This window comes from Natrix helvetica (assembly GCF_964273705.1).
Source record: "Natrix helvetica genome assembly, chromosome: 3".
Taxonomy (NCBI): Eukaryota; Metazoa; Chordata; class Lepidosauria; order Squamata; family Natricidae; genus Natrix; species Natrix helvetica.
Genome location: NC_138549.1, coordinates 104,106,294 through 104,129,411, shown reverse-complemented (window position 1 = coordinate 104,129,411; position 23,118 = coordinate 104,106,294). Strand labels below are relative to the sequence as shown.

Sequence of the window (23,118 nt, the reverse complement as noted above, 5' to 3'; positions counted from 1 at the left end):
ATGCTATCATGTCTCCCCTAGTCCTTCTTTCTCTTAAGCTAGACATACCCAGTTCCTGCAACCGTTCTTCATATGTTTTAGTCTCCAGTCCCCTAATCATCCTTGTTGCTCTTCTCTGCACTCTTTCTAGAGTTTCCACATCTTTTCTACATCGTGGCAACCAAAACTGAATGCAATACTCCAAGTGTGGCCTTACCAAGGCATTATAAGGTGGTATTAACGCTTCACGTGATCTTGATTCTATCCCTCTGTTGATGCAGCCTAGAACTGTGTTGGCTTTTTTGGCAGCTGCTGCACACTGCTGGCTCATATTTAAATGGTTGTCCACTAGGACTCCAAGATCCCTCTCACAGTTACTACTATTGAGCATGGTATCACCTATACTGTACCTGTGCATTCCGTTTTTGTTGCCTAAATGTAGAACCTTACTCTTTTCACCATTGAATTTCATTTTATTAGATAGTGCCCAATGTTCAAGTTTGTCAAGATCCTTCTGTATCTTAAGCCTATCTTCTGGAGTGTTGGCTATTCCTGCCAGCTTGGTATCATCTGCAAATTTGATGAGTTCCCCATTTATTCCCTCATCCAAATCATTGATGAAGATGTTGAAGAGTACTGGACCTAAAACAGAGCCTTGGGGTACTCCACTGCATACTTCCCTCCATGTAGATGCAGTTCCATTGAGAACTACACGTTGAGTGCGGTTGGTCAGCCAGTTACGAATCCATCTGGTGGTGATGCTGTCCAACCCACATTCTTCTACTTTATCTAGTAGTAGGTTATGGTCTACCTTATCAAAAGCCTTACTGAAGTCCAAGTAAACTATATCGACGGCATTCCTCTGGTCCACTAATTTTGTCACATTATCAAAGAATGCAATAAGATTAGTCTGGCATGATCTGTTTTTGACAAATCCATGTTGGCTTTTGGCTATTACTTTGTTTGCTTCTAGGTGTTCGCAAATTCGTTGCTTGATTATTTTTTTCAGAATCTTTCCTGGTATTGAGGTCAGGCTGATAGGTCTGTAGTTTCCTGGATCTAATTTTTTCCCTTTTTTGAAGATGGGAACCACATCAGCTCTTTTCTAGTCCTCTGGTAGTTCCCCGGTGCTCCAGGATCTCTGAAAGATATAGTTCAGTGGTTCTGAGATCTCGTCTGCCAGTTCCTTCAGAACCCTGGGGTGTACTCTATCCGGTCCTGGTGATTTGAACTCGTCTAGGGTAGACAGGTGCTCACTTACCATTTTCTCCCCTATTTCAGTTTGTGTTCCTAGTAGGAATAGGTCAGCATCTATGACATACAAACTAGTGCAAGGAGGTTAGACACTGAGCAGTCTCCTTTGCTAAGCTTGTCCTATTGTCTACCCATGCGTGTTGACTGAAACCCTATACCTGGTTTCTTCAAAAGATCCTTCTCAAGATGCTTGATAGAAGAACCAAAAAATCCTCATCTTTCAGCTTGTAGATGTTGGTTAAAAGCTTTCAGTCTATATATGATGAAAAAAGGTTCATCCTAAATGAGTAAGAGTTATAAATATATTCACTGATTTAAAATGCAATAGAAGTACACTCTAATAGGTGATTGACAAAATAATATAATCCAGCACTAAAGGAGTTAACTCTCTTATATGGCAATGCTGAGAGAACCTCCAAGCGGGTAATTAGCCATGTTACAACAAACGGTAGATAAGTGAGAGACTGTTCCGGGAATAAAAATAAATAAAAGGAAGCCAAGCAATTATGACACCAGAATAACAGAATTATCATTACAACGGACTAACTTAAATTGCCTCTGATTTATATCTGCTAGCATGCATTTCTCCGTCCCAGAGGGAAGTTCCCCTTTTTATTTTTCTAACAATAAGTGATTGGGTAAAATAATTGAAACACCCAGATGTAGCAATAACCACTTAACCCAGCCATTCTTCTCTTTAGCAACATTTCTGTGAGAAATCTAAAATTCAGCCCAGTATGAATGCTGGGCCACAGATAGAATAATTCCACTAAAGCGACTAGGCTCCTGTCCCAACCTATTACAGTGCCAGCCAACATGTCTGAATCACATTAAAAGTAGAGAATAAAGCTTTCACTATTCTCTTTTCTTTAAACGTTTAAATAGATAATTGCCTGCAGGCATAACCATCTAACTGCAAATCAGACAGGAACAAGAAATGGCTTTCATTTTGTTAGTAAGAACAGGTTTGCCCTAAAGTAGTTTTGATCTAGTCTCCATGTATGACTCACCTAGAAATTACTTTGGCTGACATACCATTTTCTATTTTGGCAGAATATTGTTTTAAAAAAAATAGGTGAAATATAGTTTGCCTCACCATAGGTCTTCTAAATTTTACCATGGTTCTATTTCTTAACTATAGATTGACAGCCATCTGCCCTAAGTGATGATCCAATGTCCTGAGGAATAAAACAGTTAGTTAATTTTAAGCAGACTTATTGAATTTTGGTGATTTGTCATTGGTTTTCTGCTGTTTTTCAGTCTCAAGATTACAAGCACCATTTACAGTGCCTTCACGTTTTGTCAATTTTGTTATGCTGCATCCAGATTCTAGAGTTGTTGGAATTCATTTTTTTCTCATTAATCTACACTCAGTACCCCATAATGGCAAAGTGAAAATAGAATTTTAGAAATGTCTGTAAATTGATTAAAAAGAAAAAAGTGAAATATCTCATTGGCATAAGTGTTCCAATCATAAATTACATTGATTGGACATGATTTGGAAAGGCACACGCATTTCTATAGAAGGCCTCACAGCTGACAACGCATACTGTAGCCGAGCAAAAGCCATGAGGTCAAAGGAACTGTCTGCAGAGCTCAGAGACCAGATTATTGCAAGACATAGATCTGGGGAAGGCTACAATAAAAATTTCTACTGCACTGAAGGTTCCTAAGAGCATAGTGGCTTCCATAATTCTAAAATGGAAGAAGTTTGGCACAACCAGGACTCTTCCAAGAGCTGGTTGCCCGGTCAAACTAAGCAATCGGGAAAGAAGGGACTTAATAAAAGAGGTGACGGAAGCCTCTCCCCAGTTCAAAATGCATGAAAGCCTGTTTGGAATTCGCAAAAAAGCACCTGAAGGATTTTCAAACTGTGAGAAGCAAGATTCTCTGGTCTGATAAAATTACGATTGTTTGGCCTCAATTCTAAGTGTTATGTCTGGAGGAAATTAGACATTGCTCATCACCTGCCCAATATCATCCCAATGGTGAAGCATGGTGGTGGCAGCATCATGGTCTGGGGTGTTTTTCAGCAGCAGGAACTGGGAGACTGGTCAGGATTGAGGGAAAACTGAATGGAGTGAAATACCCTTAGAAAATCTGTTTCACAGTGCTCAAGACCTCATATTGGGCCGAAGGTTCACTTTCCAACATGACAACAATTCTAAGCACACAGCCAAGACAACACAGGAGTGGCTTAGGGACAACTCTGTGAATGTCCTAGAGTGGCCCAGCAAGAGCCCTGACTTGAAACCTATTGAACATTTCTGGGGGGACTTGAAAATGGCTGTCCACTGATTGCTACCATCCAACCTGACTGAGTTTGAGAGAATTTGCAAGAATGGCAGAAAAATCTCCCAATCCAGGAGCGCAAAACCTGTCATGTCTTTCTCCAAAAGACTTGCAGCTATAATTGCTACCAAGGTCCTTCAACAAAGTGCCAAGTGTAAGGTCTCCCAATATGATATTTCAGGTTTTTTTCTTTTTAATAAACTTACAGACATTTCTAAAACTCTGTTTTCACTTTGTCATTATGGGGTACTGAGGGTAGATTAATGAGAAAAAAACAAAAGTGACAAAAGTGAAGGGGGTCTGAATACTTTCTTAATGCACTGTATTTCTTTATTATTTTATTTAATTATTATCTTTCATCTATCCATAAGTCATGTTTCAGAATAAAACCCTTTCAAGACAGCTTTCATATAGAAACAAACTACAAAACAATACATTCCCACAATCACAATGCTAAAATTATTGATTAGAAAGGGATAATATGCTAATAACTAATGTTATTGCTTTTTGGATGACTTTGATATTAACCCTCTTTTATTTGGAGAAAAACTTCAGAGTTAGTACAGCTCTGCATGCATAGCCATCAAGGTACTCCCTTTCAGGATAAGAAATGTGCAAGGCAACAAAAAATAAGAATAAATAGTGAACCAGAAAAATTAAATGAGAAAAGAAAAGAAATGCAGCTAAATCTAATTAACACCAGAACTGTTCACTGTTCTGTTTTCATGCTTTTTTATCCTTGTGATCAAAATGAATGTAACAAAAAATAAAGATATTACAGTCACTTCACTCCTCATTGCATCATGGTCTGACAATAGAGTAGCGTTTATTGTGATTCATTCAAGTTCTCAATTATCAACTTTGCATTGTTTGTATAGAAAAGTACAATACAAAAAAAAAACCTCAGCCAGTATAGCTCTAATATCACTAAAACATGAATTATAAATTTATAACACTGTCTTGAGTTCATGAGAGAGAAAGGTGGCATGTAAACTCAATGAACAAACAAATCTTAGAACATAAGTGTTGAAAAAGACATTGAGTTTACCTACTCCAATATTTCTCAACCTTGGTAAGTTTAAGGTATGTAGATTTCAGCACCCAGAATTCCTTGGTCAGTATGGAGAGAACTGGCTAGGGAATTCTAAGAGATGAAATCCACACACCTTAAGGTTGTCAATGTTGAGAAACAGTGACCTAATCTAAATGCTTGCCCACTGCAGTAACCCATAGCATCCCCAACAATATCTCCAGGGACTTTGGTATCCAGAGTCCAACCCTTATCAAAGCAAGTCTGTTTCATGATTAAAAATCTCTTACTATCATAAAATATTAGATCTTTGCAATTAAAATCCATTTATTGATCTAGCTCTGAATAGTTCTTCCCCATCTTCTATGACAGGTGTCTTAAGATGTATGCAATATTATGTCTGTCCATAGTTTTCTCTAGACTAAACACTTCAAGCTTCCAATGGTTTCTCATAAGTTTTCTTTCCAAACCATTTATCATATTGGTTACTATCCTTCCTAAAACATATGGGGTCTAGATCAAAACATAATATTCTTTACATTTTTATACATAGACATATTAAATAATCAAAGGGACCTCAGAAAACCCCCTCTTTCTCCTGCTGAAAATTGCATGATGTGCTAAGTAATTGATGTATTAATTTCATCAGGTGCCATTCTCAACACATACAGCAATCAGCCTTCAGTTCCAGCACAAAATATTCCATAGTTCAGTTTGTCATAACATTTTCTCTAAAAATCATGACACATACAGCGAAGATCCATACATTTCTCAATGCCATACTAAAAAATAAAATATGGTTTCCCCACCTGTTATATCGTGCTTCTTAGGAATTTTACACTTCATCTTGGTTGTCAGCATTCGTAAGAGTTTTTGTAAAAATAGATTGTTTTTCAGGAAATAGGGTATCTTGAATAGAGAAACAGTTACTAATTTTATGTAGATTATAGTTTATCATGGTATGGATGAAGAGACTTAAGTTGCTATAAACGTTGAAGAATGTAAGGTGGGAAGGCTTCAGAGTTAAACCCTGTATATATAATAGCTCAGAGACATTAATGCAATATGCTCAATAATTTATTACTTCTCACTGAATCGATATGTTAACAATTATTTAAAAAAACATTACAAATACAGGAATTCATATCAAATTCACATGGGATTATCCCACAATAACAATGTTTCTGTTCGTTCTGTGATGTTTAGAAAAATGTTCTTCCCATGGTATTTTGGAATGCCTTGCTGGTTCGCAATTTTGCAATGTCAAAGACAAGGGATTTGGGCCTTGTTTAGAGTTTTGTATCTGTTTCCTTATCTCTCAGTGAATGATTTTCATGTTTTCGCTGTCCAGCTCAGTGGTTGTCTTTTAATGGATATTCAATCCTTCGTTGTCATTTATTTTTTTAAGCAATCTTCAGATTCTATCCAGTGCTGGTGTTTGCCAACAAAAGTATATCCATTGCTTGAATAGTTTTTTCATTCTCTCATGCAGCCCTTTATCCAGAAATCTTCTAAAGGATTTGAAAACTACCAAAGTAAATTATAATGCTTCAGTGAGAACACAGACATAAAATGTGATTTGAGAAAATGTCCATTCCTACAATGGAATACGTAATCTTTCAGCTTTTCACAAAATATTTAGGTAGCATAGATGTTAATTTGAAAATTAATCATTTCTAAAATACTCCAAATGAGTTTGCTTAAAAGATTTATTTAACATCTGTAACAGCAAAATATATTTTGACATTATTTGTGCTGTGGAGCAAAAGCAACCAAATCTCTGTTTTAAAACATTTTTAGGTTTAAAAGTTTTTATTGCTTTATAAATTTCAAAACAGTGGTTGCTTTTCTTGATTGTACAAGAGAGAAATGTTGCTGTATTTGATAATGCAATCCTAAACTGCACTCCCTGGCTATGTGATATAAGAAGACACTTTTACTTTTTACCACCAGAAAATCATTGAGAAATGTTTATTTCCATCAATATTCATTGAGAGTTACCATTACAAATGTTGAAATTATACACTTGTGGGTGTTTGATGTCTTCTATTCATGAGAATCTACCAGAATTGTTCCAGAAAAAGAAGAGGCAAAGCTCTCTGTTGGGTGGTAATTTTCCCCTTTCTCTGTATAGTTTATTGTTCAGAATTATAAAGCATAATATTGAGATGCCTATACAGTGATAGAATAACTTGAGAATTGGACTTCATTAAGTTATTATATAGCGTTCCGTGCACCTTCGGTGTTGAGTCTTGCTGGCCACATGACCACGGAGACGTCTTCGGACAGCACTGGCTCTTCGGCTTTGAAATGAAGATAAGCACCGCCCCTTAAAGTGGGGAATGACTAGCACATAGTACGAAGGGAACCTTTACCTTTACCTAAGTTATTATATTCAGGATTCATTGTATGCAGTTGATACCAGTGAACAAGAAAACCAAGAAGAAATGAAGTTAGTCTCATCAGTATAAACTTGATGTATTGAATATATTCTGGCTCTCTGTTTTTGCAGTTTTGACACACGTGGTATGTCAGGAAAATGATCTAGCCTCCTGCAATGTTTCCGTCATCTTGGAAAAAATAGTGTAAATTGTAAAGCATGGAAGAATTTCTTGGAAAGAAAAAGGGTATAATTGGACTATTTACCCCACTTTCACACTATAAGTATAAATCTTTTTACATTTCATAAAGAAAAAAAAAAGATACTTATATGCATCAAAGCAGGTTCCAAAGTTTTGAGTGTTGCTTGTATGGGAATATTCTCTTGACATAACAAAGATATTCTCTTCAAAACACATTGAGACTTATTTGGCAGTACAACGTATCATCTTTAGTATTTTTATTTCTCCATCTGCTTCCTTAACTTGTATGTCCTGCTGTTTGACACACTTTTGCATTTCAGTAAACACACAAAAGTGAACTTTCAACTACACCACGTAGTTTTCCCCTTAAGTGTATACGTTATGCCTGGTTACACATTTAATATTAAAAAATTCAGATAGAATCAGAGAATAGATCCATCATTTTTAATAGGACAGAGAAACATCTAGATAACAGGCCTGACAGACTTGGTCTTAAGATTGTTACAGTATATATGTCTGCTATTATTTCTCAGTGGATAGATCTGAAGCCTAAATTCTATTTTCCCCCAAACAAATTGAAAACATTTTTTCCTTGACTTCTTTCAGCTTGTTTGGTGAATTTACCTAAAGTTTGCAATTAAATCTTAGATTGTGCCCACTAGGCCTGACATAATATACCTATCTTCCTTCCCACAAAAAGTATATTATCACAATACATAAGAATTTTTAGGAAGTACACTGACAGAGCAAGTATTAGTCAATAGTAAACAGAGAAAGAATGTTCTTCATAGAAAAGAGCTATAAATTTAGAGTGACAAATACTTTTAATAGTTAAATTGCACTATTACTATAGGGTCAAATGGCTTAAATATTTCTAGTGAGATTTTGTGCACAATAGTACTTTCTCCCAGAAAAGTAGGCCTTAACAATACTGTACAGATATGAGTTTAAACAGCAATGAACTTCTGCTATGTTGCTTTCCCTATTTTTTTTCCCAAGTGTTTTTCAACTACTGCCCTAGCCATGTCATTGAAATCCTGTTTTTATTTTTTAATGAGACAGTGATCACTTCCTTCCAAAACAAGATACTCCTTTTCCAAATTGCACTTATTAATGGTTAGATTTTTTTCAAATACGAACTTGCAAAATAGTATGCGCAATGGTTTTCTTTAAATTTTGTATTCTTGAACTGGGGTCCACAACCTGTGGCCCACGGCCCACTACTGGGCTGCATCCTATTGGCCACTGGGTCACATGAGTAGCTGGCTGATGCATGTGCATGTGTGCAAAAGAACAGCGCCACTCGCGCAAGTGTCCCAGGCACTTGTGGTCCCACTCCTGCGAGCAATGGGTGTTTGTGCATGTACATGTCTTCAAAGAAAAACAGAAAGTCCAGTTGCCTCCTGAAAAAAGCACCTTTGGGACAACCATGACCTGGATGACTGAGAATCTCTACAGACTAGAAGAGCTAAAGTTTTTATTTTTTATTTTTTAAGGAAAGTTTAGGTGAAAACTAAAAGTTATCGTTCATCTACACTCAGAGACTTGCAAAGGATTGTGAAGTTGTTCAAGTCCACTAAAGCTTGCAGAATCCACTAGAGAAGCTCTGACTAAATGCCATCCAGGTTCAGATAAACACATTACTATTCAGACTTCCAATAGGTCTCTAAAGAAAGAGAAATGAGACTCTAGGTGTGAGATGGGGCTCAGGGAGTCAGTTGGGCCTGCTGATTGCATACTTGGCTCCTCGCTATGCTTCAGCGGCCCTGCCAGAGCTCCTCGAGGTGATTGCGGAGGTGGCAGTTGAGACCCCTAGACTATTAGTCATGGGGGACTTCAACTTGCCATCGACGGGTGAATCATCCGAGGTAGCCCAGGAGTTCATGGCTTCCATGACAGCCTTGGACCTGACCCAAATAATTCAGGGCCCCACACACGAGGGAGGACACATGCTGGACCTTGTTTTTATCTCTGGTCGATGGAAGAGTGATCTGGGAATAGGGGATCAGGTGATCACTCCCCTGTCATGGTCAGATCACTCGCTTCTCCGGCTGGACTTCCCTGACGCCACCCCCCATCATGGGGAGGCGGAACCAGAAGATCTTAGATGGTTCCGCCCCAGGCGACTGATGGAACCAGATAGGTTCCAGACGGAGCTTGGGCCACCTCCTGTTGCCCTGACCCGCTCCCGGACGGAGGACCTGGTGGCCGCATGGAACAGTGCGGCGGCCGGGGCCTTGGACCGGGTAGCGCCCTTGCGGCCTCTCCGGTGGCAGCGAACCACCCTGGCCCCTTGGTTTTCCGAGGAGCTGAGGGTGATGAAGCGCCACAAGAGACGCCTAGAGAGCAGATGGAGATCCTCTCGTGCCGAATCTGACCGAACACAGGTAAGAGCCCATTTACGGACCTACCTTGTGGCACTAAGGGTGGCTAAACGTCGATATTATGCCACCCTTATTGCATCTGCAGAAAACCGCCCTGCTGCCCTGTTCCGGGTGACCCGCTCCCTCCTTTCACAGAGGTCGCGGGAAGCCCCTTTACAGGGGAGGACAGAGGAATTTGGGGAATATCTGCAGGACAAAATCGCTCAGATCCGGAGCGAATGGGTCCCCTTCAGTGATCGTGAGGAGACACCGGAGGCGAGTCTTGAGGTACCTATCTGGGAGGAGTTTGACTCTGTTGCCGCCGAGGATTTGGACAGGCTACATGGGCGACTGTGGGCCACCACATGTTTATTGGACCCATGCCCCTCCTGGCTTGTACTGGCAACCTGGGAGGTTACACGTGACTGGCTCCTGGGTCTGGTGAACGCCTCGCTGGAGGAGGGGTTCCTGCCAACCGCCTTGAAAGAGGCGGTGGTGAGGTCCCTACTTAAGAGGCCTTCCCTAGACCCAGTTGAGTTAGCCAATTATCGTCCTGTCTCCAACCTTCCCTTCTTAGCGAAGGTTGTTGAGAGTGTGGTGGCGCAGCAGTTCCCTCGACACCTGGAGGAAATTACTTATCTAGACCCGCGCCAGTCCGGTTTCCGACCGGGTCACTCCACAGAGACGGCTTTGGTCGCGTTGGTGGATGATCTCTGGAGGGCGAAAGATGGGGGCTGTTCCTCCATCTTAGTCCTGTTAGACCTCTCAGCGGCTTTCGATACCATCGACCATGGTATCCTATTGCGTCGTCTGGAGGGGATGGGGGTGAGGGGCACCGTTTTGCGGTGGTTCTCCTTCCTCTCCGGTCGGACGCAATGTGTGTTGGCGGGAGAGCAGAGATCGACCCTGAGGCCGCTCACGTGTGGAGTGCCACAGGGGTCGGTCCTCTCCCCTCTCCTGTTCAACACATACATGAAACCGCTGGGCGAGATCATTCGAGGATTCGGGGTTGAGTGCCATCTGTATGCAGATGACACTCAGTTGCAATGTTCCCTCTAATTTTTTTTCGATGTGAGCAGAAAAGTATAGTGTTTGAGCGGCACATTTTCATGCCTGAGCACCCGAATTTTTTTCACAGATGTCACCTAAGACAACAACGAAATCAGTATTATTTGAAACTCAAAGTTATGTTTCTTCAAGGTACCCGCTTAATTCAAAGTGTTATATAATATCAGTATCACTTAACAACGCTCCTGCTTAGCAACCAAAATGTTGGCTCAGAAACTCTGGCATTTGAAGCACGCAACTCTTAAAGCTGTCAAGTTACAAGACCCTTGCACCCCTAACCCTTTAGGGAAAAAAACCCCCAGGGGTCTTCAAACCTGACAGCTTTAACACTTGTGGACTTCAACTCCCAGAATTTCTCTTCCAGTCCTGTTGGCTCAGGAACTCTGGCATTTGAAGCATGGAAGTCTTAAAGCTGTCAAGTTACAAGACCCTTCCACCCCTAGAAAAAAAATGCAGAGCTCTTCAAACCTGACAGCTTTAACACTTGTGGACTTCAACTCCCAGAATTCCTCCTCCAGTCATGTTGCAGCGACGTCATCTGCGTGGATCTGCTCCATCTCTGCTTTCTTCATTGTGGGCAGGGCTGCTGCTGAAGTTGCCGACGAGTTGCCACCAGAATAACTGCTGCTACCTCCTCCAACAGCACCACCAGATTTGCTCCTGAGCTCAGCGCTGGGTAACCCGTGCCCGCTCTTCCTCCTCCGTGCTTTTGAAGAACCATGAGGCTTTTTTTTCCCCTGCTCCCTCCCCGCCTTCCTACTGTCTCCCGCAGCCTCATGGCTCTTCAAAAGCACGGCGGAGGAGCAGGAGGGGGCAGGCAGGGGTAACCCAGCGCTGAGCTCAGGTGCTCCGAGCAGAGGGGAGGCGCCGCTGCCACGCGCGAAGATGCCGGCTGGAGCTTTGCCGGCTTCATCTCAGCCGCAGCGCCGGGCGGCAAATCCGGCAGTGCTGCCTGTTAGAGGAGGAGGAGGAGGAGGTGGCAGCAGTTCTTCCGGTGGCGGTGGGGGCTTTGGGGCTTCACAACTAGCCTCAGTCGCCCCGTGCTCCTCAAAGCAAGTCTGGGGAAGTCCTTTGCAGGCGGCCCGTTCTAGCTGCCTGCAAAGGACCTTCCCAGCTTCCAAAGCCTATGGCAATAGAAATCACTGCGCGGCAGTTGAAAACTGCTGCACGGTGTTTTCTTGCCACCTGCGCGCTAGCGCAGCCGCGCACCTTAGAGGGAACGTAGCTCAGTTGTACATTTCTACCCCGAACCACCCCAACGAAGCCGTCGAGGTGATGTCCCGGTGTCTGGAAGCCGTGCGGGTCTGGATGGGCGACAACAGACTCAAACTCAACCCTTCCAAGACGGAGTGGCTGTGGCTACCGGCGCCCTGCTTTAGCCAATGTGTTCCATCTCTGGCCATTGGGGGGGAACAACTGCCCCCAGTGGATAGGGTACGCAATTTGGGCGTCCTCCTAGATTCCCGGCTGTCGCTAGATGATCATGTGACGGCCGTGGCTAGGGGGGCGTTCCACCAGGTTCGCCTGGTGCGCCAGTTGCGTCCCTTACTGGAGCGGGACGCCCTTTGCACAGTCACCCATGCCCTAGTGACTTCTCGCCTTGATTACTGTAATGCTCTCTACATGGGGCTCCCCTTGAGATGCACCCGAAGGCTCCAGCTGGTCCAGAATGCAGCCGCGCGGGTTATTATGGGGAGTACTAGGTACTCCCATGTAACACCTTTCCTGCGCGAGCTGCACTGGCTACCTTGGCCTTTCGGGTGCGTTTCAAGGTGTTGATCGTCATCTTCAAAGCGCTCCATGGCTCGGGACCTAGTTATTTGTGGGATCGCATTCTACCCCATACATCCCTGCGACCAATCCGCTCTCACAGAGAGGGCCTCCTCCGGGTACCATCCGCTAAACAGTGTGGGCGGGCGGTGCCTAGGAGTAGGGCCTTCTCTGTGATGGGCCCAACCCTCTGGAACGACCTCCCCCCCCGATATTAGAACCACCTCTGATCTCCGCTCCTTCCGCAAGAAACTCAAGACCCACCTGTTTCGAGTAGCTGGTCTGGCCTAATTATAATTATAATCGTAACTGTATTTAACATCTATTACTAACTTTCCTGGATGGCTTTTTAAATTTTATATTGGGGTTTTAAACGGGTTTTAAAATTGTTTTTTAATTATTTAAATTGGTTTTGGGGTTTTATATACAGACAGTGTGTGTGTGTTGTTTCTGCTCTATGTCTTATGTTATTTTCTGTTGTGTTGATTATGAATGGTCTGTACACCGCCCCGAGTCCCTACGGGGAGAGGGGGCGGTCTATAAATTAAATAAACTATAAACTATAAACTATAACTATAAACTTGTGCCTTATAGTTTCCCCATTGTCATGCAGAACTTTATATTTCTTTATAATCCTATTCATTTTGGTTATTGCTCAATCCTTTCTAGAACTTCCAGTGTCATCTCTCATTTAAAGTAGCAATCTTTCCCAACTTTGTGTCATTAGCAGATTTTATAGGTGTCTACTCAATTTCCTCTCTTGTTTTTCTTTAATAGTTGCATTGTTATATTTTTTGTGGGTGTTGATGTAAGCTATTGTTATCATTGTTGTGATTGTTTGGATGGAATTTAATCTATCCATGGGTGTTCAACTTTCAGCCTATAGACTACCAATAGTAATTTGATTTAATATATAAATAAATAAAATGAGCATAAAAATTTACAGAGCATTTATATTCTCTGCCGTCCTTGCTAGTATCACATCCAGCATTTTAATATCTTCACACCTGGTGTGGATTAAGGACATAGCAGTGTGGTTTAAAGCTGTGCAATTTTGCCAAGTACCTCTTTTTTGTGTATTTCAGGAATGATTGACTGCAGAGTTCATCCACTAAAGCACATCTCCAAACTCACACTTTGAGGAGGCTTGTGAGCTTTAAAAGACTCATAGCTCTGTGTGTGTTCTCATTCCTGGGTAAAGCATTCCAGTCTGAAACAAAAATCTAAGCAAAATATAACCTTGTACTATGCTTCATAATAGCTGATAAAAATCCTTATGTGGTTGGTTATATGTTCTCAAATAAGAGTTGGGTTTTTTTGTTCTGTTTTTTATTTTGCTTTATATCGGGCTTTCTAAGTTTTATATTTAAAACTCTATAATCCTAATTGAAGGACCATTAAAGTTTTAGAGATGCAAGACATTAGTAGAAGACAGTTATGCCTACTTATACAAAACCTGTTTCATCGGTTCTTACGAATTGTATAAATTATAGAGTTTCCAGCTATCTTACTCCTTCCTTTTTGCAGGAAAATCCACAAAAACTCTTGTAGCACCTTAGATACAAGATGCCTTGTGGCATATGCTAGCCATCAAACAATTTTCTTTTGGTATTAACATCATCATGGAAAGTTTTTTAAAAAGTCAGAAGCAAAAGCAAATACAATCTGCTTCTAAGTAACTTGGTTCCTCTATATACTAATAATATTGAAGACAATTCATGTGGAACTAGTAGATTGCATATATTGCGTGTGACATTTTTCTTCTTCTGATATTTATCTAATTGTAGAGCAGGTGTGACAGAGAGAGAGAAAGAGACGCCTTACCAAACAGTTGTTTATCTAATGGCAAAATACTTTTGTACACTGGGGGTTTCATCTCATAACTTATTTTTCCTATTCTAATAGATACTCACCATGGTTTTTATGGTAATGGCCTTGTAACTAATCAGATTGTATATTCATGTAACAGCCATCTTTGGCCTGGGATCTGTCTATTTATGTTTTCACTGGCAACTGAGAATGGCAAGTTCAGCTAATTGGCTCAGTTGGCTGAGATGTGGTATTCAGAACTGATTCATAAGATGGGATTGTGAGCTACAGTTACTTTTTAGATTTAACTTATTCAACATACATTGTTCAGAAATCTTATTGATTTCATAGATGCTTGCATTCTTTTGAATCAAATACAGTATGGAAAATAAAAGGAAATACACTTTGGATGTTTTTATAGTTGCAAAAAGTATTATACTGGACATATTAGTTTTCAATGGTTTGAAGAAGTTATCTTTCTTTCTATATTTTTACCACATTTTTACCAATTGTATTGAGTTAGAAATATCTGTCTTTTTAGGAATGTGTACTGCTTATACTAATATATATTTAACTACCCATTTTTCTTATTCTTGATTAAACTATAATATAAAATATATATGAAAAACAAGTTGTGTGTGTGTGTGTGTGTGGTATGTTTTGTGATTTACTATTCTTTCCTTCCCCCCTTGTTCTATAAAATGTAGTAAAAACAAGAGTTACTTAAGCACCATGAAATCTATACAAATTAAATGTATTTTTATACTCACTGCCAGTAGCTAAAATAAATATTTATTCTACCTAATTCATTTGTAGGACATTTTGCAATCAAAAGAATTTCTGGTGGTATCTTCTGTTAATATAGATTGTCAGATTTAAGTGTTCAAAAACCCCAATGCATAGATAAATTTACAGACCTGGCCCATACTTCGTTCTCTGAATATACTTGCCCAACAGTTTAATGTTTCAATTATTATTGTTTAAATTACACCACTGCTCAAAATAGTACAATTGTGTACTGAAGTGATCTCCTTTTACTGCAACCTCAATGTGCATTTTTTAAAAGCAAAAACATGGGCACTCATACTTGAGTAGAACCACATTCTCTATAGCAAGGGACGAGTGTCAAACCGTGGTGTCCCATTGCTGTCACGTGACTCTTTGTGACTTTTCCCCATTCGTGGAGCTGGGGTGGACGCGGCCTGCGTGTGATGTATCCGGCTTGCCGGCCGTCAGTTTAACACCTTGTCTATAGAATCAGCAATCGAGTGTTGAAAAAACAGGGTCAAAAAGATCGGTATTCTTTTAAATTTCTTCCAAGAAGCTTCAGTTAAATTCCCCAATGTGCAAAGGAACCACCCATCATCCCTATCCCCGGTGCCTGTATTGGCCATTATTATTGGAGGCGATTCTGAGGTATAGCGGGTTATCTGTCATTCCACCCTCTCCCATCTACCCATTCTTAGAATTCTTCTCTGATGGCTCATTACATTTTTAAAACCGAAAGACTAATTGTAATTTTTTTCTTTCATTTCTATAATTCCCATTTTTTTCTACACACAGTAATTAATTAATGCTGCAGTAGTATTCTGTTGCCAAAAATAAATAGAAAAACCAGAACACTCCCACGTTTTCCATTCCAGATATTTACTGATTTGTTTCTTTAACAATCAAGAAATCTCCAAACTTTATTGATTTTTTTCAATAAACAGTATTTGCATTTATTGTACCCTCTGAACAATTCTGGCAATACAGCATACTCATGAGATCTAAACAACGGGGTGCATGTGTTTTTGGCATGTAAAAGTCTCTTGTCAAAATATATGAGTCCTATATTCCCTAGTTTATACAATGTTCATGCGTTGGTTTTTTTTTCTCTTTTCTTTCAGCAACAAATGTGTCAGCTACCGCTGATTTAATACCTACGTCAAATTGGAACATGTCAAATGAAGTAGATAAAGGTAAATAAAAAAGAAAATAAATGCCATTTTAGATTTTAAACACTGTAAGTTTTCCTTATTTTATTTTATTTTTGCAAAGTGATACACAAATCTGCTAGTAAAGTTAGAGGCAAAAAAGAAAGCCAGAACAAAGTTATCATCTGATGTTTGGTCTGTTACTTCTGAAGTGAGGATTTCCCTTTTTACTACGAATAACACATTCCATATGTTTGGGATTTTTTAAAAGCCAGGATGTGAATTATAGCAGTTTATGACCCACCTGACATTTCATCTTTTGGCTCTTGGAATCTGGATCGAATAGGAACATGCTTTAATCTGAATTGCTTTGCATGCAGATTTTAGTACGAAATTTGGAATGAAGCCGTTATGGCCTGGGATAAAGAATGCAAAATATTTTGGGATTTGTGAAACCACTCATAAAGAACACTGAACACACTTCAGCACCAGTTACTCTACAGTCACATTTTTTCATGGATGAACATATATCTGTTTCTCTTAAATATTGCTATCTTGCATGTCTTTCTGGGGCTTCAAGCTTCTGGAATTTTAGGTTGCCTATCTATAATGAACAGTTATAACTCATTGATGAGACAGCTCTGATAATCGTTAAGGGCTAGATAAAATGGCAGGCACTCTGAAGCTATATTTTTCTCATGGTACCCATCAAAATCCTTTTGCCACAGTTTTCCTGTGAAATCTCACCATTGACAGCTTAGGACACTAAGGAGCTGGTCAGCTTTTGGCCGTTGTTAGGATGGCTCTCTATCTCCAGTGAACATACCAACCTCAGCAGTCAGTAGGATAAAGGGAGCAGCAATTTAGGTAGTAATGCCAGGTTGCAATACACCTGACCCCTTCATGCATTCCTCAGTTCTGGCATAAATCACCTCAGGTTATCTAGTCAGTCAGGTTGTTTTCTCAATGGATGAACAGAAAGGCATGTGTCCAAATTAGACAGAGTTGCTAGGAATATGTTTTAGTGTCTTGCTGCCCAAGGAGATTGTCTGCTCAGGTTAGCACACATTAGTACATGGGAAGATAACACAAAAGCAAAGCAACAGAATTATTCAATGTGGTTGATCCATTCATATCTTCTTACGTCATAAGCCAATGGTGTTTCAATGAATGTATTTGCCACTGGTTGGGTTAAGACCTTGTTGGCGAACCTATGGTACGTGTGTCCAAAGTGGCATGTGGAACCATGTCACCTGGTACATGCGGCATCACTTGTTCCTCTTCTGAGTTTCTGGTGCACATGGACATGCGACAATCAGCTGGACTTTGTGCGTGCAGCAGTGTCAGAAATCGAAAGAGCTGGCATGCATGCCAGTAACTGGAAGACTTGCTGACCGAAGTGCTCCCTTTTCGGCACACGGTGCCGAAAAGGTTCACCATCACTGGGATAGGATGTAGGACTACCCTCCCTTATGAGCATTATTCCACAAAGCTCAGTTAAGCAAGTCACCATTGAAATCTTACAGAACTATATAAATCCCTGAGGTGATTCAGATCCTTCTACTTGCCTCCATCTTATTATGGTCAATCCATGCTGGAATCCTAATGTTTGGTTTTGGTTTGGTTTATTTGGATTTATATGCCGCCCTTCTCCAAAAGGACTCAGGGCAGCGTACAACATTAAAAAACACACATCCCAAAAGTTAAAAAAGATTAAATCCATATCCAAAAAAACAAACCGAATTTTTTTAAAAAACAATACATTTAAAATAAGTTAAAATTAACAGGCCAGGCCGGCTTGCTGGAAAAGCCAACTTTTAGGGCGCGTCGGAAGGACCGGAGGTCGGGGATTATGCGAAGCTCCGGGGGCAGCTCATTCCAGAGGGAAGGCGCTCCCACAGAGAAGGCTCTCCCCCTGGGCATCACCAGCCGACACTGCCTGGCCGACGGCACCCTGAGGAGGCCAACTCTGTGGGATCGTACTGGACGGTGGGAGGCTACTGGTGGCAGTAGGTGGTCTCGCAGGTACCCTAGGCCTAAGCCACGGAGTGCTTTAAAGGTCCTAATTAATACCTTGAATCGCACCCGGAAAACAACCGGCAACCAGTGCAGGCCACCTAAAAGGGATGTAACATGGGAGCACTTAGGTACCCCCATGACAACCCGCGCGGCCGCATTCTGGACCAGCTGAAGCCTCCGGGTGCTCTTCAAGGGCAGCCCCATGTAGAGAGCATTGCAGTAGTCCAGGCGAGAAAGGACAAGGGCATGAGTGACTGTGCAAAGAGCATCCCGATCCAGGAAGGGGCGCAACTGACGTACCAGGCAAACCTGGTAAAAGGCCCCCCTGGTCACGGCCATCAGATGTTCTTCTAAACTTACAGAACTATATAAATCCCTGAGGTGATCAGATCCTTCTACTTGCCTCCATCTTATTATGGTCAATCCATGCTGGAATCCTAATGTCTAGAGCTTATTCATAAAGCTATATGAATTTGCGGTCCTGGTTCTCAATTCTCACTTGCAATTTATACTACTTATACTACTATAGTCTCTTTTCATTTGTGTGCATTTATAGTTTATACATATACAGAAATAATCACCCGTACAGTTTTAAAGTCCTTGTCAAATTGTTGCTGACTTAGAATGAAAAGAGTAGCAAGATTCACCCCATATGGAGATATAAGAACAGCTGGTAGTCAATTAGCTTTCATCTATTGAGGTTAGAGTTCATTGCAAAATGCCGGGAAACTAGATTTTTGGACAAAGTTGAAGTTTTAAATGCAAAATACATGTCAAGATTCTTCTCCTCTTTCCTGTTGGCAGAATTAGCAACAATTTATTAACCCATAAATCTATGTTGTTTGCAGAGGTTTTTTTTCAAGGCTGTGAGTGATTCCATTTGTTTTTTCTTCTGAGTCCTTTTTCAAGTATAGATTTCCTAAATAGCAATCCAACTTTCAGGCAATTGTAAGGCGATTTTAAGACACCCTTAAAAATGTGAGAGTAATGTATTGCAAGAACGGGACCAGTCTGTTCCATCTCTTTATATTAGAATTTATGTTCTCCATATCCCTAGACATCCTTTTTCCTTTCTCTACAACATCATTGTTTCTGGCACAAACTATAAAGGTTCAGAGATAAATAATACACAGTAACTGACCTTACCCACAAATAAAAAATGGTAACCAGAGGTGGTTTTCATATATGTTTACCACCAGTTAGCCCCCGCGTGCATGCTTGCTTTGTGAGCGTGTACCTTCCACACATTGTGTGCAGCCTTTCGTGCATGTGGTTTGTTGGTGCACATGGCTTGCACGCATGTGTGTGGCTTAGAAAATGTGGCTAAATAGGATGGCATAGAAACAGGGCGGGGGTGGCCCACCCTCAGGTCGCCACTACCGGTCCGAACCAACTGAATACCACCTCTGATGGTAACCATCTTAGTATTCATAGTATTCAGACAAGGGAAAGTTTAGTTTCATGGCATTATTACAATTGGTACAAACAATCATTTCCCAAAATAATTTCAGTATTTAATTTCAATTAAAAATCCATGACAATTAGTCCTCAACACATGACACAATTGAACCCAACATTTCTGTTGCTAAGTGAGACGTTTGTTAAGTGAATTTTGCCTCATTTTACGACCTTTCTTGCCACAATTGTTATAAGTGAATCACCACAGTTGTTAAGTTAATAGCATGGTTTTCTCTCTCCCTCTCCCTTTCCCTCTGCCTACCCACCAACCTACCTACCTACCTACCATCTATATCTAGCTATCATCATTTATTTACTGTGTTTTCCCCAAAATATGACATGTCGTGAAAATAAGGCCATGCCAAATTTTTGGGGTGGGCAAATAAGCCCTGAAAATAAGCCCAGTGGACAATCTCCTCTCCAGCCAGGCAGAGTGCCACTTACCCAGCAGTATCCCGAAGGCACCAAGCTGCATGAGTGCCGGTCACTCTTCCCCACACTTACGTGGCTTGGCGCCTTCAGGATACCGCTGGGTCGGTGAGTGGCACTCTGTCCATCTAGAAAGGGGGGTTGCTGGGTGGCTGCTCTCTTGCGAGCGGGTTCCAGAAGAGCCTGGCTCCAAAATAATAAGCCCCTTCCCCCGATAATAAGGCCAAGGCCATATTTCGGGGATCAAAAGAAAATAAGATCCTGTCTTATTTTCGGGGAAACACGTTATCTAAAATCTCTACATGGAAAATACAGTTACATTCTCAGTCACAGCTGAGCTAGTATTCCAGTTGGGAAGACATCACTGACTGGCCTGAAATTATAGAGTTTTGAGAGGATTCCTTGTCATTTTCATTGATTTATTTCAGTCAGATGAAATGTTTCCCTCTTTTAGAGATGGAAGAGCTTGGCCATTTCTCAGGAGCAACCAAATCTCTTAGTGCTCTTTCTTGCAGCAGGTTTCATCACAGCAATGCCAATATCAATAATTGGTAGCAGTTGTTCTCATTTTTCCTTTTATTTATTTTGCATTAGCCTTCTCACTTATTTTTTTACCTCTACGAATTCTGTAAATACTTTGGTAGGAGATTATTGCATTGAAGTTATAAAATATAGCCCAAGGCAGTGGTTCTCAACCGTAGCAATTGCAAGATGTGTGATCTTCAGCATGCTGGTGGCAGAATTCTGGGAGTTGAAGTCCACATATCTCAAAGTTGCCAATGTTGAGAAGTACTGGCCTTGGGATAGTGATTGTCAGAAAATCTTGCCAATGCTCTTGAATGTTACAACCTACTTAAGCTAGACCTTCTATTGTGGAGTATTTCTACAAATTATCCCCAACTTTGAGAAGGGATTTTTCCAGAGTCTATTTTGTTCTGTACTGTTGCTGAGTAGATTTCAAGAGATTTCTTACGGTTATAGACTCTGCCATTGGTGGACCTAGGGAGGTAGAAACAGACACCCATGTTATTTGATAGTATCTTTTTTTACATGATATTCGTTTGTTTGTTCATTTATTCATTCATTCACTTATTTGTTTGATTTTTATAGACACCCAACTCAACCAAGTGACTTTGGGCACCTTATAATTCTAGAATGCTAAAATAATTAACACAATTTACAAAACATTAAAACAATAAAAACTTCCATAAAATAAATTAAGTACAAACAGCTGCCATGCATACTTAATGAACTCTCAGTAAAGACAAATAACAGGTTTCTTAACATGTTCCAAGCCCCAAGCCTGGGTATATAGCCAAGTTTTTTAAAATTATGTGAAAAGCCAACAGGATTGGGACCATTCTAATCTCTGAGGGAATAATATTCTGTAAGGGAGGGGTAGAAAATGCTCATTTTCTAGTTTCTGCCACTTGACGTGTTTTGGCTGATGGATCTGCAGAATGCCCAATCTGTTGGATCAGATTGGATGGGTAGAAACTTTTGGAAAAAGACGGTTCCTCAGGTAACCTGACCCCAAGCTATCCCAAGTTTGAAAAAAAGGGCAATAACTTTTCAAACTGCATATGTATTAGTTTCTTTATTTAGTGCTGGAATTTCATCCACTCATGGCACAGTTTGAGAGCAGCTTTTCATATGAGGTTCTCCAAATTGAACTGCGTCTCAGAATTTTTATACATACATACATACATACATACATACATACATACATACATGAAAATTTTGAGACACACAGACACGTGTAATTAAAATCATTGATACATTTAGTGGAAGAAGGTAGAATTACCATTTTTATATTCATGCACAGTTTATTTTTCATTTTCTTTTTGTTTATTAGGAATGTTGTGTAAATTAGGAGGCTGTTAAGGGACTAGCATTTTTTTAAAAAAATCTATCTGGGATCCCATGAGTAGCTGAGGAATTAAATTACTGTGACTTTGAATTTTTTTTTAGTTACAGGACATTGGTTCTTTTTGTTTGCTTTTCAGCTGATAGTGTGTGAGCTTGTCTTTGAAAATTTATATTTTTTCAACTGTGGATTCCTGAGTAATATAGGTGTGAAATGTGAAGGTCGTAGAACAAAAGTCATTAAAGTCACTAGGCTGCTAAAGTGTTTCAGAAAATGTGCAATTTATTTTGGATTTTGCTTGGTTCCTCCCACCATCTTTGTTTAAACTCCAGTGAAGATAATGAATGTCTGACCATTATACACAAGGTAGCGATATATAATAACCTTTTCATGGCTCATCCAGTTTTCTGGCTTTAGTTGAAAGATTAATAGATCAGTAGGCCAAGGGACACATTTTATTGTACATTTCTGTTCCAGATATCCTGACATTTTTGGTTTAAAAAATAGACCTTTAAAAGGCAAAGTAAGGGCTAATAAGAAGCAAAACATAAAGTGACTGACTAACTGCATATCTTTGACTTCACAACATTTATCTTTAACAAACAGACATCCATATACAAACAGACATGTATACACACACACACACACACACACACACATACACGCCTACAGAATTTTTTGCACATGACTGCTTATATTATATGCTTATTTCAGTGATACCAAAATCCATGTTTTTATTCACTGGTTTACAAAAAGATACATTTTTTGATACATTATTTCTTCCAAATACTTGTTTGTAGTAAATGAAATACGAATTACTATATAGTGATGTCTGATATTTCATACATTTTTCTGGATAATCATTTCTTTTTTCTCTTCATGTTTTTCCACAAATATTTCAAACTGCTTGAATTGCAAATAACATTTTAAAAATGATTCTTTATAAACAATTTGGCCTCCTACTTAATCAAGAATATAATGTTAAATAAAGAAAATTCCATTTTCCACTCAGTAACTTTCACTGTTTCAAAGCTTTGGAAATTTAAAAAAAAATTCAGAAAATAAACTGGTTGAAAATAAAAGCAAAACATAAGTAGGTAGAGAAAATTGGTCAGACACAAGGAAAAGGATATGCTATAGTAACAGAAAATAACATTTGCTTTAAGAATGTAAGTCTCCTTTGAATTGAGCTTTCCTGGATATATCAGGTAGTTCTTAATTTCTAGAAGCTTCAAATATTTTAATCTAGTCTTTAATTACTTGGTATCGTCTAGATCAGTGT

At 40.0% G+C, this 23,118-nt stretch overlaps 1 protein-coding gene across 2 annotated transcripts in view; it reads left to right on the top strand.

The window, feature by feature from the left end:
- Positions 1-23,118, top strand: part of ROR1 (receptor tyrosine kinase like orphan receptor 1) — a 185,801-nt gene that overhangs the window by 114,888 nt on the left and 47,795 nt on the right. For both annotated transcript variants that reach the window (XM_081946485.1, XM_081946486.1), the window contains exon 2: positions 16,037-16,108. In XM_081946485.1, coding sequence (XP_081802611.1) covers positions 16,037-16,108 — 72 coding nt within the window. The remainder of the gene's footprint in view (positions 1-16,036; positions 16,109-23,118) is intronic.